The sequence below is a fragment of the Meriones unguiculatus genome, chromosome 5 (genome assembly GCF_030254825.1).
Source record: "Meriones unguiculatus strain TT.TT164.6M chromosome 5, Bangor_MerUng_6.1, whole genome shotgun sequence".
Lineage (NCBI taxonomy): Eukaryota > Metazoa > Chordata > Mammalia > Rodentia > Muridae > Meriones > Meriones unguiculatus.
This window is the reverse complement of record NC_083353.1, coordinates 122,502,123-122,520,435: the sequence shown is the minus strand read 5'-3', so window position 1 is coordinate 122,520,435 and position 18,313 is coordinate 122,502,123. Positions and strand designations below refer to the sequence as shown.

At 44.1% G+C, this 18,313-nt stretch overlaps 2 protein-coding genes across 2 annotated transcripts; one reads left to right on the top strand and one right to left on the bottom strand.

Moving 5' to 3' along the window:
• Window positions 1-5,369: 5,369 nt before the first annotated feature.
• C5H12orf60 (chromosome 5 C12orf60 homolog) lies at window positions 5,370-6,092 on the bottom strand. The gene has a single exon (XM_021644287.1). It carries the CDS (start codon window positions 6,090-6,092, stop codon window positions 5,370-5,372), a length of 723 nt encoding a protein of 240 aa, XP_021499962.1.
• Window positions 6,093-10,422: 4,330 nt separating this feature from the next.
• Smco3 (single-pass membrane protein with coiled-coil domains 3) lies at window positions 10,423-17,247 on the top strand. The gene is given in 3 exon segments (XM_060384314.1): window positions 10,423-10,518; window positions 12,296-12,400; window positions 16,328-17,247. A coding segment is annotated over 1 exon segment (678 nt). The 5' UTR covers window positions 10,423-10,518; window positions 12,296-12,400; window positions 16,328-16,343; the 3' UTR covers window positions 17,022-17,247.
• Window positions 17,248-18,313: the final 1,066 nt, after the last annotated feature.

Below are 18,313 nucleotides of genomic sequence, written 5' to 3'. Positions count from 1 at the left end.
CTAGTAAGGTGAATGGGGCTGATGCTGACACAGACTCCATTGCCTGCTTCTTGATCACTTTCCCCTGGTAGGGCTACCTCACCAGGCCACAGGGGAAGAGGATTCACTCAGTCCTGATGCCACTTGATATGCTGGGGTGGCGGGGTAGGGGGTCCCCTTCTCTGAAGAGTGGAGGAAGGGAGCATTTCATCTCTAAGCGCAATCAGGTTTCTGAGAAAAGCAGTTTCAAACATGTGAGTCTTACAGAGTGCTCTCCACATAAGCAACATCATTTTTTTTAGCACCCCTCAGTGAATGTGGCAGAAATGTGGTGAGAGGGCCCAAGCCTCCAATTCCAGGAGCAAGATCATAAAATGCCCCACCCAAGAAATTGCCTAGAGATAACCACAAAATTGGGAAGGGACATCTGTTCTGGGCAGCCCTATCTTATCTTGTAGTAGAACATTCTTAACCCAAGAATGCAGGCCACCAACCACCTAGACACAAGCCAATCAGGAGTTAACCCTTGTAACTTCCCTGACACCCACAAATTTGGGCCAGTTGGGACAAGTTTAGAAAGCCCCCAACTCCTAATCAAGCCCTAGCTAGCCCTAGCCAATCATAGATGCACTTGTGCCCTTGCTTTTGACCTGTGCCAATCACAATTAAGATGACCTACCTGTCCCTGAAATTCTCCAAGTTCCCTATGAGAAGACCTGTGCACCTTTGTCTAGGGTCTCCATTCTGCCTGGATGGTGGCCCCAGCATGCTGGTCTTCTGCAGAATAAACGCCTTTTGTTGCTTGCATGCTACTTGAGTCTAGGGACATTCCTTCAGTGTCTTCTGAACCCTAACAGTGGACCTTAAAGCCATGTGCTGTATCAACAGACTCTAACATAGAGCCTTCATACAATTCTGCTCTACTCCAATAACAAAGAACATTGTGACTATGTCCTCATGATTCTCAGGACATGCATTTTTTTTTAAAAATGATGACTTAGTTCTCCCTCCTGCTGCTGTTCAGGTGTGTTACCATGTCTAACTTAAACCATGAAATGTTAAGTTGGATTTTGACTTAATTTAAATAAATGACCCATTTTGTAGATTGCATACTCAAAAAACATTTAACTTCTGGAAGAGCTCAAGGGAATATGAACTATGTTTTTATCCTTAAACAAACTCATAAATCTATATAACACACCTGAAATCTCAGGGCTGGGAAGTGAGGATGGAAGATGCCCAGAGTTTACTAGAAAATAGTTGTAGATGATCTGTGGGCTCCAGGGTCAGCAACAGAACATGTCTCAGAAAATAACGTGGACTGCTGTGGAGAGCTGCTTGTATGTCAGGCTGCTTTGTCATTGAGCTCTCAGTGGAAAAACATGTTTTCACCCTGGCCTTCACCTGGAGTCAGGGACAAGCAGGATGTTTTGCCAAGTCCACCTCCTTTTGTTTGAGACAGCAGGCAGGATGTTTTGTCACGTTCACACCTTTTGTTTGTGTGAGGATCACACAGACAGGTGGCCCAGGTAAACAAGCTTGAGTTCTCCATGCACCCATTCATTGTAGCGAGGTTGCTTTGCTCTGACTATGAAAAGGGATTATTGGAATAAACCCATATGGCTGGTCTCTGCTGGAAGCCCTCTCGAACAGATCCCATGGGCACTGTGTTGGGTTTTTTAATTTTTCTTTCAATCCTCACTCCCTGCTCAAGAACTATTCCACTCTGCCTGCAGTCTTCTGTAGACTGCAGTAGAGGAAGACACCTGATGCGCACCTTTGGCCTCTTCACACACAGACACAGACAGACAGACCACACACACACACACACACACACACACACTTACATACACACTCATACACTCATGAAACTATCGGAGACTAGTTTAGACATTTCACTGTAATTTCTCATTTATTTTCCTCTGTTAGTCTAGGGTATCTTCCACAGGTGAGACTAGTGCTCAGAGTATAAATGGACTGTTGAAAGTACTAGACAAGGTTTATAGTGACTATCTCTCATAGCCATTTTATTAAAATAATCTAAGCATCTCTGTATGTATAAAAATATGTAGCCTTAGATTTTTCCAAAACCTATTTTATTTAGGGTTCTTAAATGCTTTTACCTCCCTTCAAACCACCTTCCCAACCAGAGGTAGGGGAGAAAGGAGGTTATTAGGAAAAGGGGGTGTGGACTTTTAGAAGTAGTTCCTTGGGGTGATTCCACTCTTCGTTGTCCAGATACTGGCAGCCCAAACATCAGTAATTACAACAGCAGCAGCACGAGTCAGCAGAGACAGCAAGGCTCAGCCAGAGTGCCACAAGTATTCTGGAGTGTGTGTGAAGTTAAGTGTAGAAAAATGAAGACCAGCAAAGCAATATGAACCTTATGAATCGTAGCTATGCAAAAGCATTGTTTCTGTCTGTGGGCCTCTATTTATATTCTCTAAGTCCACTCAGGCTGTTTTTCCAGCTGGCAAAAGCCGCACCCCTTGCTTAAGACAGCTTCCAGAAAAACATCATGAGCCCTCTCAAGTACATGTCTGTTTTCAGCTAACCAAGATCATGTGCCCTCTCGTGAGTTTGTTTTCAACTGAGGATGAACTAAAAGCATTTCCACATCCCACATTAGAGACAAAAAAAGAAAAAAAAAACATAAAAGAAAGCAAAGCTCTCACTACAAAAAATATCCTGAATCCATTTAATATTTTGGTTCTATGTCAGAGCGCAGCATTCTAGGCCCACCTGAAGTTCTGTGTGTACTCTTTGACTTAAAACAGCAGAAGAGGGGCTGGAAAGATGACTCAGTGGTCAAGAGCACTGACTGCTCTTGCAGAGGACCCAGACTCAGTTCCCAGCATCCACCTGGCTGCTTACAACAGTATGAAATTCCAGTTCCAGGAAATCCAATGCTTTCCTCTGGCTTCTGAGGGAAGCATGTGTTACACATACATACATGAAGGAAAAGCACCAATAATATGAGAATAAATAAATATTTAAAAAAAACAGTGAAATTAAATTTTCTGGATAATTTGCTTAGAAAATTAGAATTTTTGCATTTAGTTGTACAGCGATCTGATTCCAGTTGACTTAGGTTAGATTCACTCATTCTCTCTTTAAAGTGTTTGTTGTTTGGTTTTTTGAAACAATGTTCAAACACCCGGAGCTGACCTCAGGCTTACTGAGTAGCTGAAGATGGTCTTGAACTTCTGACCCTCCTGCCTGCATTTCATGAACACTAGGATTACAGGTGTGTGCCACCATGCCCCAGTTTTACTCAGTGCTGGGATTGGAACCAAGGGCTTGGTGCATACAAGAGAAACTACTTCTCAACTGAGCTATATCTTCAGACTTACATAATCCTAGGTGTAGCGGATTTGGCAACTGAGAAGCTGGGGGATACACAGACTGAAAGATTTCAGGGCCTTCCGACTGGGATGTTTTTCTGGGAATCTCAAATGAGACTATTTGTCCACAGGAAAGGTAGCTTACTGCCTCTCTGAGATCTACAGCTATGCCTAGTCAGGTCAGCTGCCCTTGGGGACCACCCTGTCATCTCACTTAGCTTCCTTGATGAACTTTGAAAGATAATAGCTTCACACGCACTGAACTCCTGCATGTAAGTATTGCAAAGACAACGACGTAAGACCTTTTTTAAACTTAAAAAGTTTTCTTATATTTTAATCATGTTTTTCTACTCCCCAAACTCTTCCCAGATGCTACCCACCCAACTTCGTGTTCTCTCTCTTTCCCCTCTCAAAGTCAGCAAAAATAAGCAAATCAAAACAGCAAGCAAAACACCAACAAGACAAAAATAAAAACAAAACAAAAAGCCTACAAAAACACCCATGATGCTCTTTTTGCATTGGCCATCCACTCCTGGGCATGGGGCCTGCCATGCATATGTCACTCAGTGTCACTCCCCTGGAGAAAACTGATTTCCCCTTTTCCCAACAGCTATCAACTGCAAACCACCTCTTGGATAGGGCTGTAACTTTGTGTCCATTTCATCTTTACCATGCTCAGATTGAATTGTGACTCTGAGTCCAGGAGACCACACCCACACCTGGAGATCCCCCATGTGTGTATTTAAAACACTCTCTTAATAAACTGTGGCTCTTTTTGGAGAAGCCTCCTCCCATGCTCTAGGGTGTGTCTTACTTTCTTCTGAGAACCTCCTTTGTTTTAATCCTCAGTCTTTAATGAGCCCCATGTCTGTGGTATACTGTCCCCTCCTAAAACTGTTTTCTGCGTTGAAGCCACGAATCCTACTTTGGTCTGAGGTAAGATCTCCTAAAATATTATTGGTCTGTTGGAGTGAATGGATCTATGCGTCCTCTGTCCATCTCGAGAATAACACCTTTATTTTTTATCTATTACTATCCCCCTATCTTAAGACCTTAGGGAAAACAGATGAGAACAAACTCTGGTCTTATTCATATAAGCAAGAAAATCATATTACTTTCTGTTTGTTGCTTTGCTTAGTCCTATGCAAATCATATCAGGAATATTTAGTGGTTTATGACAGCCAAGACACTAGGAATTATAGAAATTGTACTGAGGCAGGAGAACAGGGCTGAGAGAAGTCCAGGAGAAACCAGATACAAAGCCTGTGAGATCAGCATACGAACCAAACATTTGGCATAAGGGAAGCCTTTGAGTAAGATTACAAATGGGACATGGTAGGCAGAAAAGCCCATGACAAAGCTGGCACCATGCAGTTGACCCATCAAGGGTCACAACCCTCCCCACGCAACAGCATTGAGCATCTAACCTGTCCTCCCAGCTCTGGCCTACTTCCTCTCCTGAAAGCACATCTTTTCTTAAACTGAGTTTCTGTTACAGTATAGATTTCTCTGTCCATGTTTTTTGTTCCGGGGTTCAGGAACCCAGTGATCCCAGCAAGGTGATTACCAGACTCCAATGTCTATTTATATCAGTATGAATGACACAGCATGGATTCTATTTCCCAGGCATGAACAGTCATGCCTTGTAGGTTACAGAATGATAATGATAGATTACCATATGGTAATGCCAGTTCCTACCTAGACTTCACACTAATGCAACTGGAGATAGACCCATGAAAAGGAGAAATCAGCTGCTCTAACTATGCTTCAAAAGCAGCAACATATTTAGAGCTCTTCCCAAGTGTAATACTGCCATGATCCTTATAGCTGGACATTCTATTTAGTCACGGCCATTTCAAGCAGGCTTTCTTTGGTTTTATTTTAACAGGCCCTTTTATTTTAACAAAGGAGAACTACAGGGAAGTGGTTTGCCAAGCGATGATTTAACATGCCAAATAGATGGCAACAGAATATACTAAGTACCACAAAAACTGGAGAATTCAAGTTGATTTCCAGACAGAAAGAAACACATCTTCCGTTGAGCCTCTACTTGCCCCCAGCTTCCATACATGTGGGCATATCCCCTTCCATGGTCTTTATGGCTTTCCGGAGGGCCTGTAACATCGACTCCAGAGTCTTGACAAACTGTTCCAGGGTATCTACTGCTGCTTCTGGTGCCTGGTGGACATCCTCAATTCTTAAAGCATCCTGCAGCTTCTTCCAGGCATCCTCTGTGGTGGCCTTGAGAAATTCTGGACTTGTACTTTTCTCGGATGTGGTGGCCTCTGACTGCTCTTTGGTCTCCTCTTTATAGAAGTCACATAACCGAAGCCCCATGATGGGGGACTGCATCATGACTGAAAGAGAAGATTCCAGACTCTCAAAAATGTGGCTCAGCATAGAGGAAGGAGTGGGGGTCTGGATATTTTTGAGTATCTCTTTAGCTGTCTGTGGACCCACATTTGCACACTTGTCCACTACAGAGGTCACAGCAGTCATCACCTTGGAACATAATGGATCTTTTTGAATTTGTTTGTACTTTAAATCCACCATCAATTGCATCTCTTTAAAATTTTTGATCATTTTTTCAAAGAAATCTTTAATGCAGTTCTCTTCCTTCATATTTGTTGGGCGAATCTGAGTCTTCATCTTGAGGTTAAACAACTCAACAAACCTATTTATGAAAGAATCCAGATCTAGTGTGCGGGAGAAGAATAGTTTGGCAACTTGAAGCAGTCTCTCTTTATCCTTTTCTGACTCAGAAGACATTTCCCCAACAAAGAAATTTCAGCCCTGTTAAGCAAAGCAGAATCCAAATGAAAACTAAAAATGGAATTGGCCGCCATGAAGAGACTAAAAAGATGCTATAAGTACATGAAGGTAAGTCCTGACAAGGGTGATAGAGCTATCCAAAATTGAAGCAGGCTTGGTTTTGGTCTTTAATAGAAAGAGTGACAGAGATAATTGGGAGGGTAGAATAGGAACATGAGACTAAATTTATACCACATGCATGTTAGATGTATACCACATACATGTTAGATGTATACCACATACATGTTAGATGTATACCACATACATGTTAGGTGGCTAGCTGGACATGAGCAGGCTTGGAGGCCATCGAAGATAAACCTTCCCTCTCAACCAACTTCAGACCCCTGGTAGCATGCTGATTTTGAGAAAGGGAATCAAAGTTGTTCTTAGAATTGGAAATACCACAGAGGAGGAAGGAAACGTCATAATTGCATCTTACTGGATGAGAGGAGGAGGGTGGGAGGGCAGGGCTTTGTTGGTGCCTGTTAAGAGAAGACTGTTTCAAGCTGGATGTGGTGGCGCAGGTCTTTAATCCCAGCAGAGGCAGGTGGTGGATCTCTGAGTTCAAGGCCGGCCTGATCTACACAGTGAATTCCAGGACAGTCAGGGCTGTCTCACAAAAAGAAACATGGGGAGGTAGTAATTTTTTTCCTGGTATGGTAGTTTATAGCTCTATTTTTTTTTTAACTTTTCTTGGATTATTTGGATCTATGTTGTTTTATGACTCTGGCCCTGGGCTGCAAAACAACATCCTAAACTGTCCATGAGAGTGTAACTCACAAAGATGTACTGTTGTCCTTTCCTCAAGCATTAATCCAATTTGGCTTATCAAGTACTTGTATAGGACCCCACCCCACCCCCAAGCTGTAACTTCAAGAAATAAGATACACTCAAAGTCCTGCTACAAAGATGTCTGGGCATTGGAGAGATGGCTTAGGGAGTAAGAGTGTTTGACACACACAAGACTGGTGACTTCAGTTTGAGCCTCAGAACCCAGGATAGGAGGACAGACAGACTCCAGGAAGTTGTCTTCTGACTTCCATGTGTGTAAGATCATGCCTCACACTAATAATAATAATAGTAGATTTTAACATAACTATTTAAAAAGAGAAAAATATGAGAGGAATACTTGATATTTATTGATAAGATATACTATTCTAAAAATGAAACCTCTGCAATGCTTTACAGCCCTTTACTGTCAAACCTGAATTGTACCTCAAAATGTGTAACTTTTCTTTCCCTACTTTTTCTCCCCATTTTGAGTACTGACTCAAACATAATTGTATTAACCTTGGCACTCTGGGCATTCCTCTCTGTCTCTGTCTCTGTCTCTTTCTCTCTCTCTCTCTCTCTCCTTCCTTCCTTCACTTCCTCCTCACTCCTCCCCATACAGATGCTCAGAAACTTATTTCTAACTCAAAAGCAGGATTCTCTCTCTTTTCCTCCTATCCATCATCTCCTTTATCTTAGTTCTTTCCTGTTGATGTGGTGCAATTTAGTGGAGAAAACACTTGTCTCAGCTCAGAGTTCAGTGTGGAGATTTATACAGAAGCAGGAGCTCCAGATACCTGGCCTTGCTGCATCCATAATCAAGAAAGAGAGCAAGAAATGCATGCATGCTTGGACTCCCCTCACTCTCTCCACTCTTACACAGTCCAGATTTCCTCCCTAGGGAATGGCACCACCCACAGTGGGCAGTTCTTCCCCCCCCATTAATATAATCAAGATAACCCTCTCCCATATGTCCTGGGACCTATGTCTCAGGTAATTCTAAATTCTGCCAAGCTGACAACAAGAAACATCACATCCCTCCTCCTGGAAGCTGTCAATATTTACATTGTGTCTGCCCCCCCCCCCATGCACACGCACACTTTGAACTCCCATAAAATTCTCTTCAGTTCAACTTCCTTCTGGGTTCATTTTTAAATTTTTTTTACCTCTGAGGCTAAGGACCCACCATACTCCTTGATAACATACATAATCAAATACTGTGCGCTGTCCCAAATATATGTTAACTTGGAGATGGCAGGCAGGACCCTTCAGAAGCCCTAAGAATCCAGAGACTATGAGTCTAACCCACCCCATTCCTCTTCATTCCTCTCTACCCTCTGGTGCCTAGTGGCTGGGGCTTGGTGGTGTGCCCAGACCGCCTCCCCTGCCATACTAGGACAATGGGACTGTATTCATGCCAAAACAGAGCAGCACATACACCAGTGGGTGACAGACAAGCCCTATGATTAGAACGGAGGCAACCCACAAAGTCCTGCACTTTGGGCCAGAGGCGGCTACATGTAAACGGAAGGCCTGGGCTGGTCTACAGTTGTTGGCCAACCCCATGACAAGCCTGGAAGATGCATCAATCTGCGTTCCTGCCGGCAACTCATGCCTCAGTGGTAATCAGGCTCTCACACATGTGGAACTGCCTACCACCCAAAGAGGGCAACAGAGACGATGGTACCCACGGGAGCATGGTGCTAATAAGGACAATGACACCTACATGGCTGCCTCAGATCTACACCTCTTCCAGCCACCGACTCCTCTAAGACCATTGTACTCCAAGCTTTCCTACACAGCCCACCCATCCCTATTCTCCTTCCTTCCTCATTTCCTCCGTTCTTTTCTCATCTCCCTGGAGCCCCACTGGGGGTGTGGAAACAGCAGACCCAGACATAACAGGCTTGGACACAGGGACTGCCACAGCAGCAACGGCAGCTTTTGCCTGTGCTGTCTTCACACCCAAGGCAATCTCCCCAAAGACCAACTCCTGTCCTGGGGCTGCAGGGATGGACACACTGACAAGGCTGACTGCACCCACAGGTGACCCAAATGCCTGTCTCACCTGTCCTACAAGGCCAACCCTTCCCATGAGTGGGGGTTTGAAGTATGGGGTCCCAGATACCAAAAAGCAAGATGCAACAGAAGGGGCAGCCTGGGGACCGAGTTCGAGGTGAATACTGTCTGGGTTCTACATGCTGGAGACCTGTTAGGGAACAAGGAAAATCTGCCCGGTGTTAGCATGGGGCTGTCACCTCCTCCCCTGGTCAAATGGGCTTAGTGCTTTGCTTACCTCTGCATTGACCCCTTCTGCTTCATCACCCTTAGTGCTCTCAAAGCCTCCCAGAGACAGGCGATCCTCTACTAATGTGGTCCCTCGGGGAATAAGACTTTTCCTTGCACATGAGGTCCAAAGGAGTGTGGGGATTAATACCCACCTTCATTTTAACTTACAAAACAACATCAATAGACATGCTGGGCTGGAGAGATTGCCTTTCACGCTCTTCCAGATGTCCGGGGTTCAGTTACAAGCACCTACGGAGCAGCTCACAACTGCCTGGAACTCCACTTCCAGAGGATCTGATGACCTCTTCTGACCTCTGCCGGCTCCTGCTCAGGCTGTGCTCACGTGCGCTCACATTCGCACGTAAACTTACACACATCAAATGTGAATTGTTTTAGATAGATGTGCTCACAGGGAAGCAGGAAGTCTCAAGCATAGACAGGCAAGTAAGGAATGCTGAGAGCTGAGATGGGGAAGGATAGTCTTCCCCAGCGATGAGCAGCCTACTTGATTATTCAATACCAACTGGCCAGCCCAGAAATCATATACACACAAGCAACACTTAATGGAGCAGGCAGGCTACATTTATATACTTAGGTGTGTGTGTGTTTTTTTTTTGTGTGTGTGTGTGTGTGTGTGTTTCGTGTGTGTGTGTGTGTGTGTGTGTGTGTGTGTGTGTTTAAAAAAGAGCAAGGAGGCATGCAGGGGAAGGAATAGAGGGAGTAAAGGGACAGCCAGGCAGGAAGTCCTCCAGGACCAGTGCACCCCTGCTAAGAAGATAACAGGTGATACAGAATAGAACTCCAACCCAGGGGGGGAAAAGCCCCTCCTAGATACACTTTTTTGCTGTATCTGGTTTTGTATCTCCTGAGAACCTCAACAAAGCCACCAGCAACAGCTAAAGGTCTAAAAGCAGCACAAGCCGAAGAAAGTATATCTGGAAGGGTTGACAGGATGGAGTTACAGCTAGAGTTTCACTGACGCTGACCTGGATTTGTTCAGCTTTACAGCATTTCGATAAAATGAAAAATGCATTAAAGAACAGAAAATACAACAACATGTTTCACCGGTGTTTTTGTTTTTTAAGTTGCTCAAGCCACATTGCTTATGACACGAGCAGGTCATATTGTAGGAAGCTGAAGTGCTCTGAAAGCTAAGCCAGGCACAAGTGGCTATAAACCAGACAGGCAGGGGGACCCAGCGGAGACCAGCAAAGCCTGTCCGTCATCACATTCCACCAGAAGCTTCCAGAAGAGCCCACATGAAAAAGCCCTCAACAATACTTCTAAACAACTGTGGGGAAACACACTTGGGATACCCTGCAAGGTAAGTGATGTGGAAGTTTCTATTAAAATACTCGGAACGGCAAGGCTTCCGTGCTTTTGGAATAATGCCTGATGTGAGTGGCTGTGTATACTGCCGGCTTTGTTTTGAGGGGATCTCGGGGCAGGCTTTGGAGATTCCCTCCCTGAAGACACCAGAAAAGACAAAATTCTATCTGACGGTGTAAGACTGAGTCACTGAGGAGAGAAGCAATGAAGACATTAGTTTTAGGAAGGCGGGAGATGCCATGACGCATGTGTGAAAGTGTGTTGCTTGTATGGACGATGATCTGTACTTTCCGTGTCATGAATGTCATAAGGAGACGCAGAACCTGGTGATGGAAGAATGAAGGCAGGCTCTTACTTTAGCACAATGCTTGCTTGTACTCCAGGAAGTTAATCATCCTTAGATACACCATGTGTCTCTAAGCAGCCTTTGAGGGGAAAGAACACCGGTTTTTTTGTTTTGTTTTGTTTTGTTTTTCTCAGAAATGCCTTGTGTACATAATGGAATCTTTTGCTAAGTGTAATGGATAACCTTTACAGTCTTCTTTCTGCTCAGAATTATTCTGCTCAAAATAGTTCGCAGAGGAATCTGTCCCAGAAAAGGCATTGTCGCTTCACGATTAACTTAAAAACTGAGCACCATGGCTTTGCTTTGAATTAAGCTCAGGACTGGACAGCAGCTGCTCTTTCCTCCTGCAGGGCTTCCGGCTTATCTGTGTGCTGTGTTCACTCACAAGTGATCAGTGAGGAGCAGAGGCAGCAGTGCCTAAGCAGGGGGCCACTGGTGACAACATCGGCAGCTCGGCCCTCCCTCCTCTGCTGTGTGTGTGCGCATGTGTGCATGTAACATATACCGACTGTGGAAAAAGCAGCAGTGGAGACACCGGCAAAATGAGCTTGCATGTATCTTCCTTCCACCCAGCTTCAGCAAGGCTCATTTTACTCGTATGTGACCCCGCCTACTACTACTCCCAGTTTAGTGAGAAGTAAACGCTGGGAGCTTTTTGGTCTCATCTTAAATGTCTTCAGGATGTACTCCTGAAAGAAGAACTCATTCTGAAATGTATCCTATGTGAATATGTATCAAAGACAAGAAAACAGTAGGGTCGGCAAGATGGCTCAGTGAGTAAAAGTGTGGTCTGCCAAGCCTGACTACCTGAGTTTTGATCTCCAGAAGTCGCACGGTGGAAGGAGAGAATTGACACAGGTGTGTTTTTACTATCACGTGAAGACAATTACTGTTATGTTGTTTTCCTACCTATTTGTTCCAAGGAAATAATACAGACGATGGAGGGAAAATAAGCTATGCATATAAACATTACAACAGTGGCATAATTTGAGATTTACTGAATTATGATAAAGATTTGATTTACTTATGAATTATGATAAAGATTTGAGTAGTTTATATAGCTAATAAACTGCTTATAAAATTAGAAACATAGGAAAGTAAATGAATTAAAATAAGAATTTCATTTTTACTACAATTTTACCATTACTACAACTCTGTAAAGATTCTTATGCACATAGATAAATTTTAGAAATAACAACAACAGCAGCAGCAAAAAGACCCTAAGATAGTAGGATTGCAGATGTCTTTCTTCCTCTATTTAAAACTTTGTACATTAGTGTGATGGTGTTATAGGTAACATATTTTATCGGTTACTATTTTTAATTTCTTTACATTATCATTTGAGCATCTGCCAGAACACAAATCAAACGTCACTTTCTAGGTGAAGTTTCCTGCAGTACCTTCAACCCTATTTTCTCTCTTTAAGTTCCTGTAGCTTTTGGTAAATGATGCACCAGGTGTCTATAAATTCCCCTGAAAAGTTTTTTTGAAAAGATGACCAGCAAGAAGAAGTAGAGCAGCAAGGAATTGGGTAAGAGCAAAGGGTACTGACGTTTATGTGTAAAAGGCCACAATGAAGCCCATCACTTGGAATGCTAATTTTAAATTTTAAGTTAAATGGACACTTTAAAGCAAGATAAACATGATCAGGTGTGGTAGCACATGCCTTTAATCCTAGCACTTGGGAGGCAGAGGCAAGAGGGTTTCTGTGAGTTCAAGACCAGCCTGGCTTACATTAAGACTTCCATACCAGCCAGCACTATTAAAAAATAAAATAAAACAAAACGAAATAAAATCCTGACAATCAGCACACTTTCTCTTGCAATGTGGTTCTTTTCCAGAAAAACTAAATCACCTGCATCCTGGCATGAAATTAATCTTAACTTTAAAAAGTAATCATCCTTCCCTTTGTATATTTTGTCTCTCCTTTCTTTTTTGCTTGCTTTCTTTTTCTTGAGACAGTCTCTGGTAACCCAGGCTGGCTTTGAGCTCACTGTGTAGCCGAGGCTGACCTGATCCTCCTGTAGCTACCTCCCAAATTCTAGGACTGTAGTTAGCTGTGCAAGACTCAAAATCCTGATTCAACAACCAAACACTCACAATCAAACAAAATTTAAGTCCCTAGAGCCCCAATGTAGACCAAGCAAATGGATATTGCTTTAGCAAAGGCTGTGTTAAGAGCAGGCCACAGAAGAAGGCAATGCAGCCACTCCTGATGAGAACTGATAGACGAGGGTCAGAGGGAAGGGGAGGAGGACCTCCCTTTTCAGTGGACTGAGAGAGGGACACAGGTGGGCAAGAGGGAGGGTAGGATAGGGAGGGGAGAAGGAGGTAGGTACAGGGGGGATACAAAGTGAATAGCTGTAATTAATAAAAATAATTAAATTAAACAAAAAAAATGATGGGCATCCTGGGAGGCAGGAGCTCCACCTGCTAGCCAGCAACCCCCCAGATGGCTGTGGCAGGATCTTCAGAACCTCGATGAGGTGACCACACAGATGCAGAAGTGGGGAATAACACCCTAAAGGGAAGTTTTTCACTGACAGGAAGCATTGGCAGTGTGATTTCAGATTTTAGGAAAGCCCTAATCTGCCGTACATAAGAGTAGTTAACCACAGCTATGTGAAACTCATCTCTGAGGTCTCTGGTAACGCCACAATCTCTAATAGTCTCCAGGCAGGTGAGTATCAAAAATATAATAAAGTGGGCATAAGAATGTGCCCAGAACGTGTCTTGGGCATAGTATTGTGTCACGGGCAGGATCCGTGATCTAAAGAGAGATGATTAGTTGCAGGGCTCCTGTTCCACAGAGTGGAGTGATCAGACTGACATTCCGAAGCACATCGTTGAAAGCCAGAATGGAAGCACCACACATTACCAACTCTCCGTTCTCCACGCACTGGTGAGCCTCTTCTCAGCCACCAAGTACATCATTAAAGGCATCAGTTCAAAAGCCCACAAGTTCCCGGGTGACCAAGTGTCTCCCCCTGGTGGCAATAACAATATATAGAAAGAAAATGTGTGACTTGTTAAAAAATTCAATTTCCACAAGTCAAACACCAATCTTGTATAACCATGGTTTGTTTTTCTTTTGTTTTTTTTTTTTTCAATTAGACATTGTAGTTATGAAATCCTTAACTTCCTAACTGGTCAGAAGTGCCAAGAAGGTGGGGCATCACCAACTGCTTCTTCTTTGTGAGTCATGGAGTCAAAGAAGAACACTCCTGTAAATTATGCCAAACACAAACTACAACAAAAGCAGTCCAAAGATGTTAACTGGCTGTTACTTCAGTGCGAGGGTAGACAACATCACATTCTTATAAACTCGCCCTGCTGCACTGAGCACAAGATAACTGGTCCTTTAAACAGGACAGGACGGAAGAAGCAGCAGGAACGGAATACAGGTTGGCCAAGCCAGTTTGCCTTATGAGACAGAAACAGCAAGACACACTTACAATGTGACCAACAACCAAAAAAATGACTGTGTGGTAAACCACACACACAACTTAAGCAGGACTAGAAAGGTGGCTCTGACGTTAAGAGCACTGGCTTCTACTGGCTTCTCTTCCAAGAGGACTTGGAAGACTTCCCAGCACCCCATGGAGGTGCACTACTGCCTGCGGCTCCAGTTCTTGAGGATTGCAATGTCTTCTACCGGCCTTTGAGGGCACTCGGCATACATATGGTGCACATACCTACCTACCTACATACATGCAGGCAAAACACTCAGACACATAGAAGTGAAATAACTATAAAACTGACCATTGCAGAGTTAACACAGAAAAGTCCAAGTGCCAGGCACATGGGAAGCCTATTCAAAATGTGCACATTAAGCAGCATGTTGTTCTCTCTGTGCTTGGATTTTCAGTATAATAAGTGCAGATAAGTATGGTTGTTCCCTGTCTTAACAGACTAGGCCGTGAGCCCCAAATACAAGCACGAGAAGCCCCCCGCCAGGTAGCTGTTTAGTCCACAGTGCGTTCACAGTACTTCTACTGTCTTTTCGAGATGCTATCGCCTTCTCTCTCTCTGTTTTGTTTTGTTTTCCGAGTCAGGGTTTCTCCATGCAGCTCTGGATGATCCGCTCTGTAGACCAGGCTGGTCACAAACTCATGAAGATCTGCCTGCCTTTGCCTCCGGAGTACCAGGATTAAGAGCAAGTGCTGCCACCACCAGGCCACCACGACCTTCCTCCTGACACCCACTCTGGCCTGTCTTAAGAAGGCCTGTGGACAGAGTGTGGTGGCTGCCCCCGGCACTCAGGAGGATCACTATGAGTTTGAGGCTGTACTGAGCTACCTAGTGAGTTCATGTGAGCCTGGGTTACTCTTTCAAACTCACCAAAACAAATGGCCACATACAATATAGACCATACTAAATCATTTAATGTATAAGCTTCACAAAAGAGTCCCAGACATGATTGTAACTCTCCTGTGCTTGTACGGTGTCCACCTTCTCCTCAAATGGTATTTCCATCTATAGCCTTGAATGTTTGCTCTTAGTCTGAGAAATTTGCGGTTTTTAGACAGGCTCTCACTGTGTTGTCTTGGCTGGCCTGGAACTTGCTATGCAGTGCAGGCTGGCCTTGAACTCACAGAGATCTGCCTGCTTGTGCCTCCAGAGTGCTGGGATCACAGGCATACACCACCATGCCTGGCTCATGAGGGATTTTTTTTTTTTTTAAGATTTTAACATTATATGAGTGTCACTTTTGGATAGTCCTTAGGTTTTAAAAGCAATTTGCCCATAAAGGTATAAAATGGTACTATGTGTTTTATTTCCTTTTTAAAATTTCAAAATAATTTATTGGGGAGGGTGAGGTGGTTGTGGGTGGACCCCTGACTGCGTGGTAGGTGTGTTCAGCTCAGAGGTCACCTCGAATGAGGCAGTTCTCTCCTTCTTATCACGTGGGTCACAGAGAGCAAACTTAGGTTTTCAGGTTTGTGAAGCAAGCACTGTTACCAACTAAGTCTCCCGCCAGGATATTTTAAGTCATCAAATCCATGAGCACTAAATTTATATCAGTGATGCTGTAATCCCAGAGATCTTTACACTACTAATTTTACTCCAGATACTTGAAAAATAAATCTGGCACAGATTTAGCGAGGTGACTAGGGACTAAAAAAATTAGTAATGGCAGTCAAGAGCTAAGTTCTGAAGGGTTAAGGATTCGGCTCAGATTGTAGGTGCTTGTCTGGCATTTGTGATGCTCTGGCTTTGATCCCTAGTGCTGCATAAACTAGGCAGAGGGGTGCAGGTCTGTAATTGCAGCTCATGGGAGATAGAGGTTGGAGGATCAGAAGCTCATACCTGGGTTACAAGAGATCCTGACTCAAACAAGGAAACAAACCAAACCTGCTGAGTTCCCTGAGGAAGCCTTAGCTGTGGCTACTTTGCTGGCTGCCTAATTAGAGTCATAGAGTACCTGCTCTGTGACAGTTTCCATTTAATTTTGCAGAGGCTGTAGCTGAAACATGGCTCAGAGTGACTTCCTCTACCCAGAAAACCCAAGGAGGCGGCAGGAGGTGAGCCGCCTTCACCGGCAGCTCCTGGACTGCTTGTCTGACAGCTTCCAGGTCACCAACAAGCTCACCGGGGTTCTCAACACCCACCTGGGTTGTAGGCTGGACTTCATTGAAATGAGAAGAGATGGCACCATTAAAGAAAACTGTGACATCATTATCCAAGCAGTGATCAAAATCCAAAAAGAACTGCAAAAGGTTGACGAGGCACTGAAAGACAAGCTGGAGCCAACCCTCTATCGGAAGCTTCAGGATATTAAGGAAGGAGAGACAGAGAAGATTGCAATCGTACAAAAGGTAATTTCTGTCATCCTTGGAGAAGCTACTTCTGCGGCCAGCGCAGTGGCTGTCAAACTCGTGGGCTCAAATGTCACATCTGGCATAATTAGCAAGCTGGTCACGGTGCTCGCTCACATCGGGACCTCTCTCCTCGGCAGCATTGGCGTTGCCGTGCTTGGCCTTGGCATAGACATGATCGTCTGAGCCATCCTGGGAGCAGTGGAGAGGACGCAGCTTCAAGCAGCCATCAAGAGCTACGAGACGCATCTGGTGGAATTCAAGGCCGCCTCAGAAAAGTACCACCATGCCATCACTGAGGTCGCTGGTGCTGTGAAGCGCCAGTTAAGATGAACGGTCACATGTCTACCGCGGGGCTAGCTCTCTGCTTCCCTCTCCATCATGCTTACTTCTTTACCTACTTTCATTCCCCAAGTGCCTCCGAGATGACCACAGATAGAATAAAAATTTGGAATTCTTGGGATCTGTGTCAACGAGTGCCCGAATCAGCTGTCCTAGCCCCCGGGCGATAAGGCTCTATCTAGTTTTCTTACCCTGCTCTCAGAACCACTGGGGTGTAAACACATCATAACTCAGCAGGTACAGGCTACCGTGTCCTTGTTCCCAGTCAATGTCCTCAAACGTTCCCACTAATGCAGAGACCATTCCGATCACCTGTCTCAACCATCACGTAGGTCTGATGAGACATACCTAGTAACATCTGGCAAGACACACACCTGTGGCCATCAGGTGAAGCAGAAATATTTCCGTTATTTTTAACCACTGGATTAACCACAATTGTCTGTAAACTGGAAAAGACTGAGAAACAACAACAACAACATTTTCTTCAAGAATGAAAGGAGGCAATGGATCTGTGAGCTTCTACTAACTACAAAGTGTGTCTGAGTGGATTTGGGAAAAGATGAAATAATAAAACTTGTTTCTATAATGCAATCAATGTTGACCAACCGTCATCTATCTCTTTAGCGGTGGAACATTCTGGAACATTTTCAAAAACAAGAAATAACCCTGAGTTATCTGTCATTAAAATGCATTAGAGTGAGGAAAAAGACTCACTGCTCCTTAGGAATTTGTTGATTAAAGGAAAGTAATTAATTGTAAGTTTTCAGGAGGAGAGGTAATTTTATTTTCAACACCATCAGCAAGAGGCAGCTACATAGAGCATTAGGAGACCCATGGTATTTACCACCGGAAACCAGAAGAGCTAGAGGCTACAGAGGCCTGCAGATACAACTTAATTTCTATAACTAAAGCACTGTTTTTCTTCTCTCCTCTTCCCTCTCCTCTTCCTCTCTCCCCTCCTCTCCTCTCTCTCTGTCCCCTCTCCCTCTTCTGCTCTCTCCCCGCTCTGCTCTCTCCCCCCTCTACTCTCTCCTCGCCTCTGCTCTCCTCCTCTGCTCTCTCTACCCTCTCCCTCTCCCCTCCCCTCCACTCCTCTCCTCTTTTCTCTTCTCTTCTTTTAAATCCTTCATCTAACAATTCCCACGGAAACATTCTCAGGGTGTACTTTGAAAATTACACTGTGGTAATGCTGAGAACACCTTTGTTATAGTTTTGTTCTTAAGCACATTGTACTACTTGGTATATCTCAAAAATCTCTTACAAGCAGATGAAAACAATTTAAC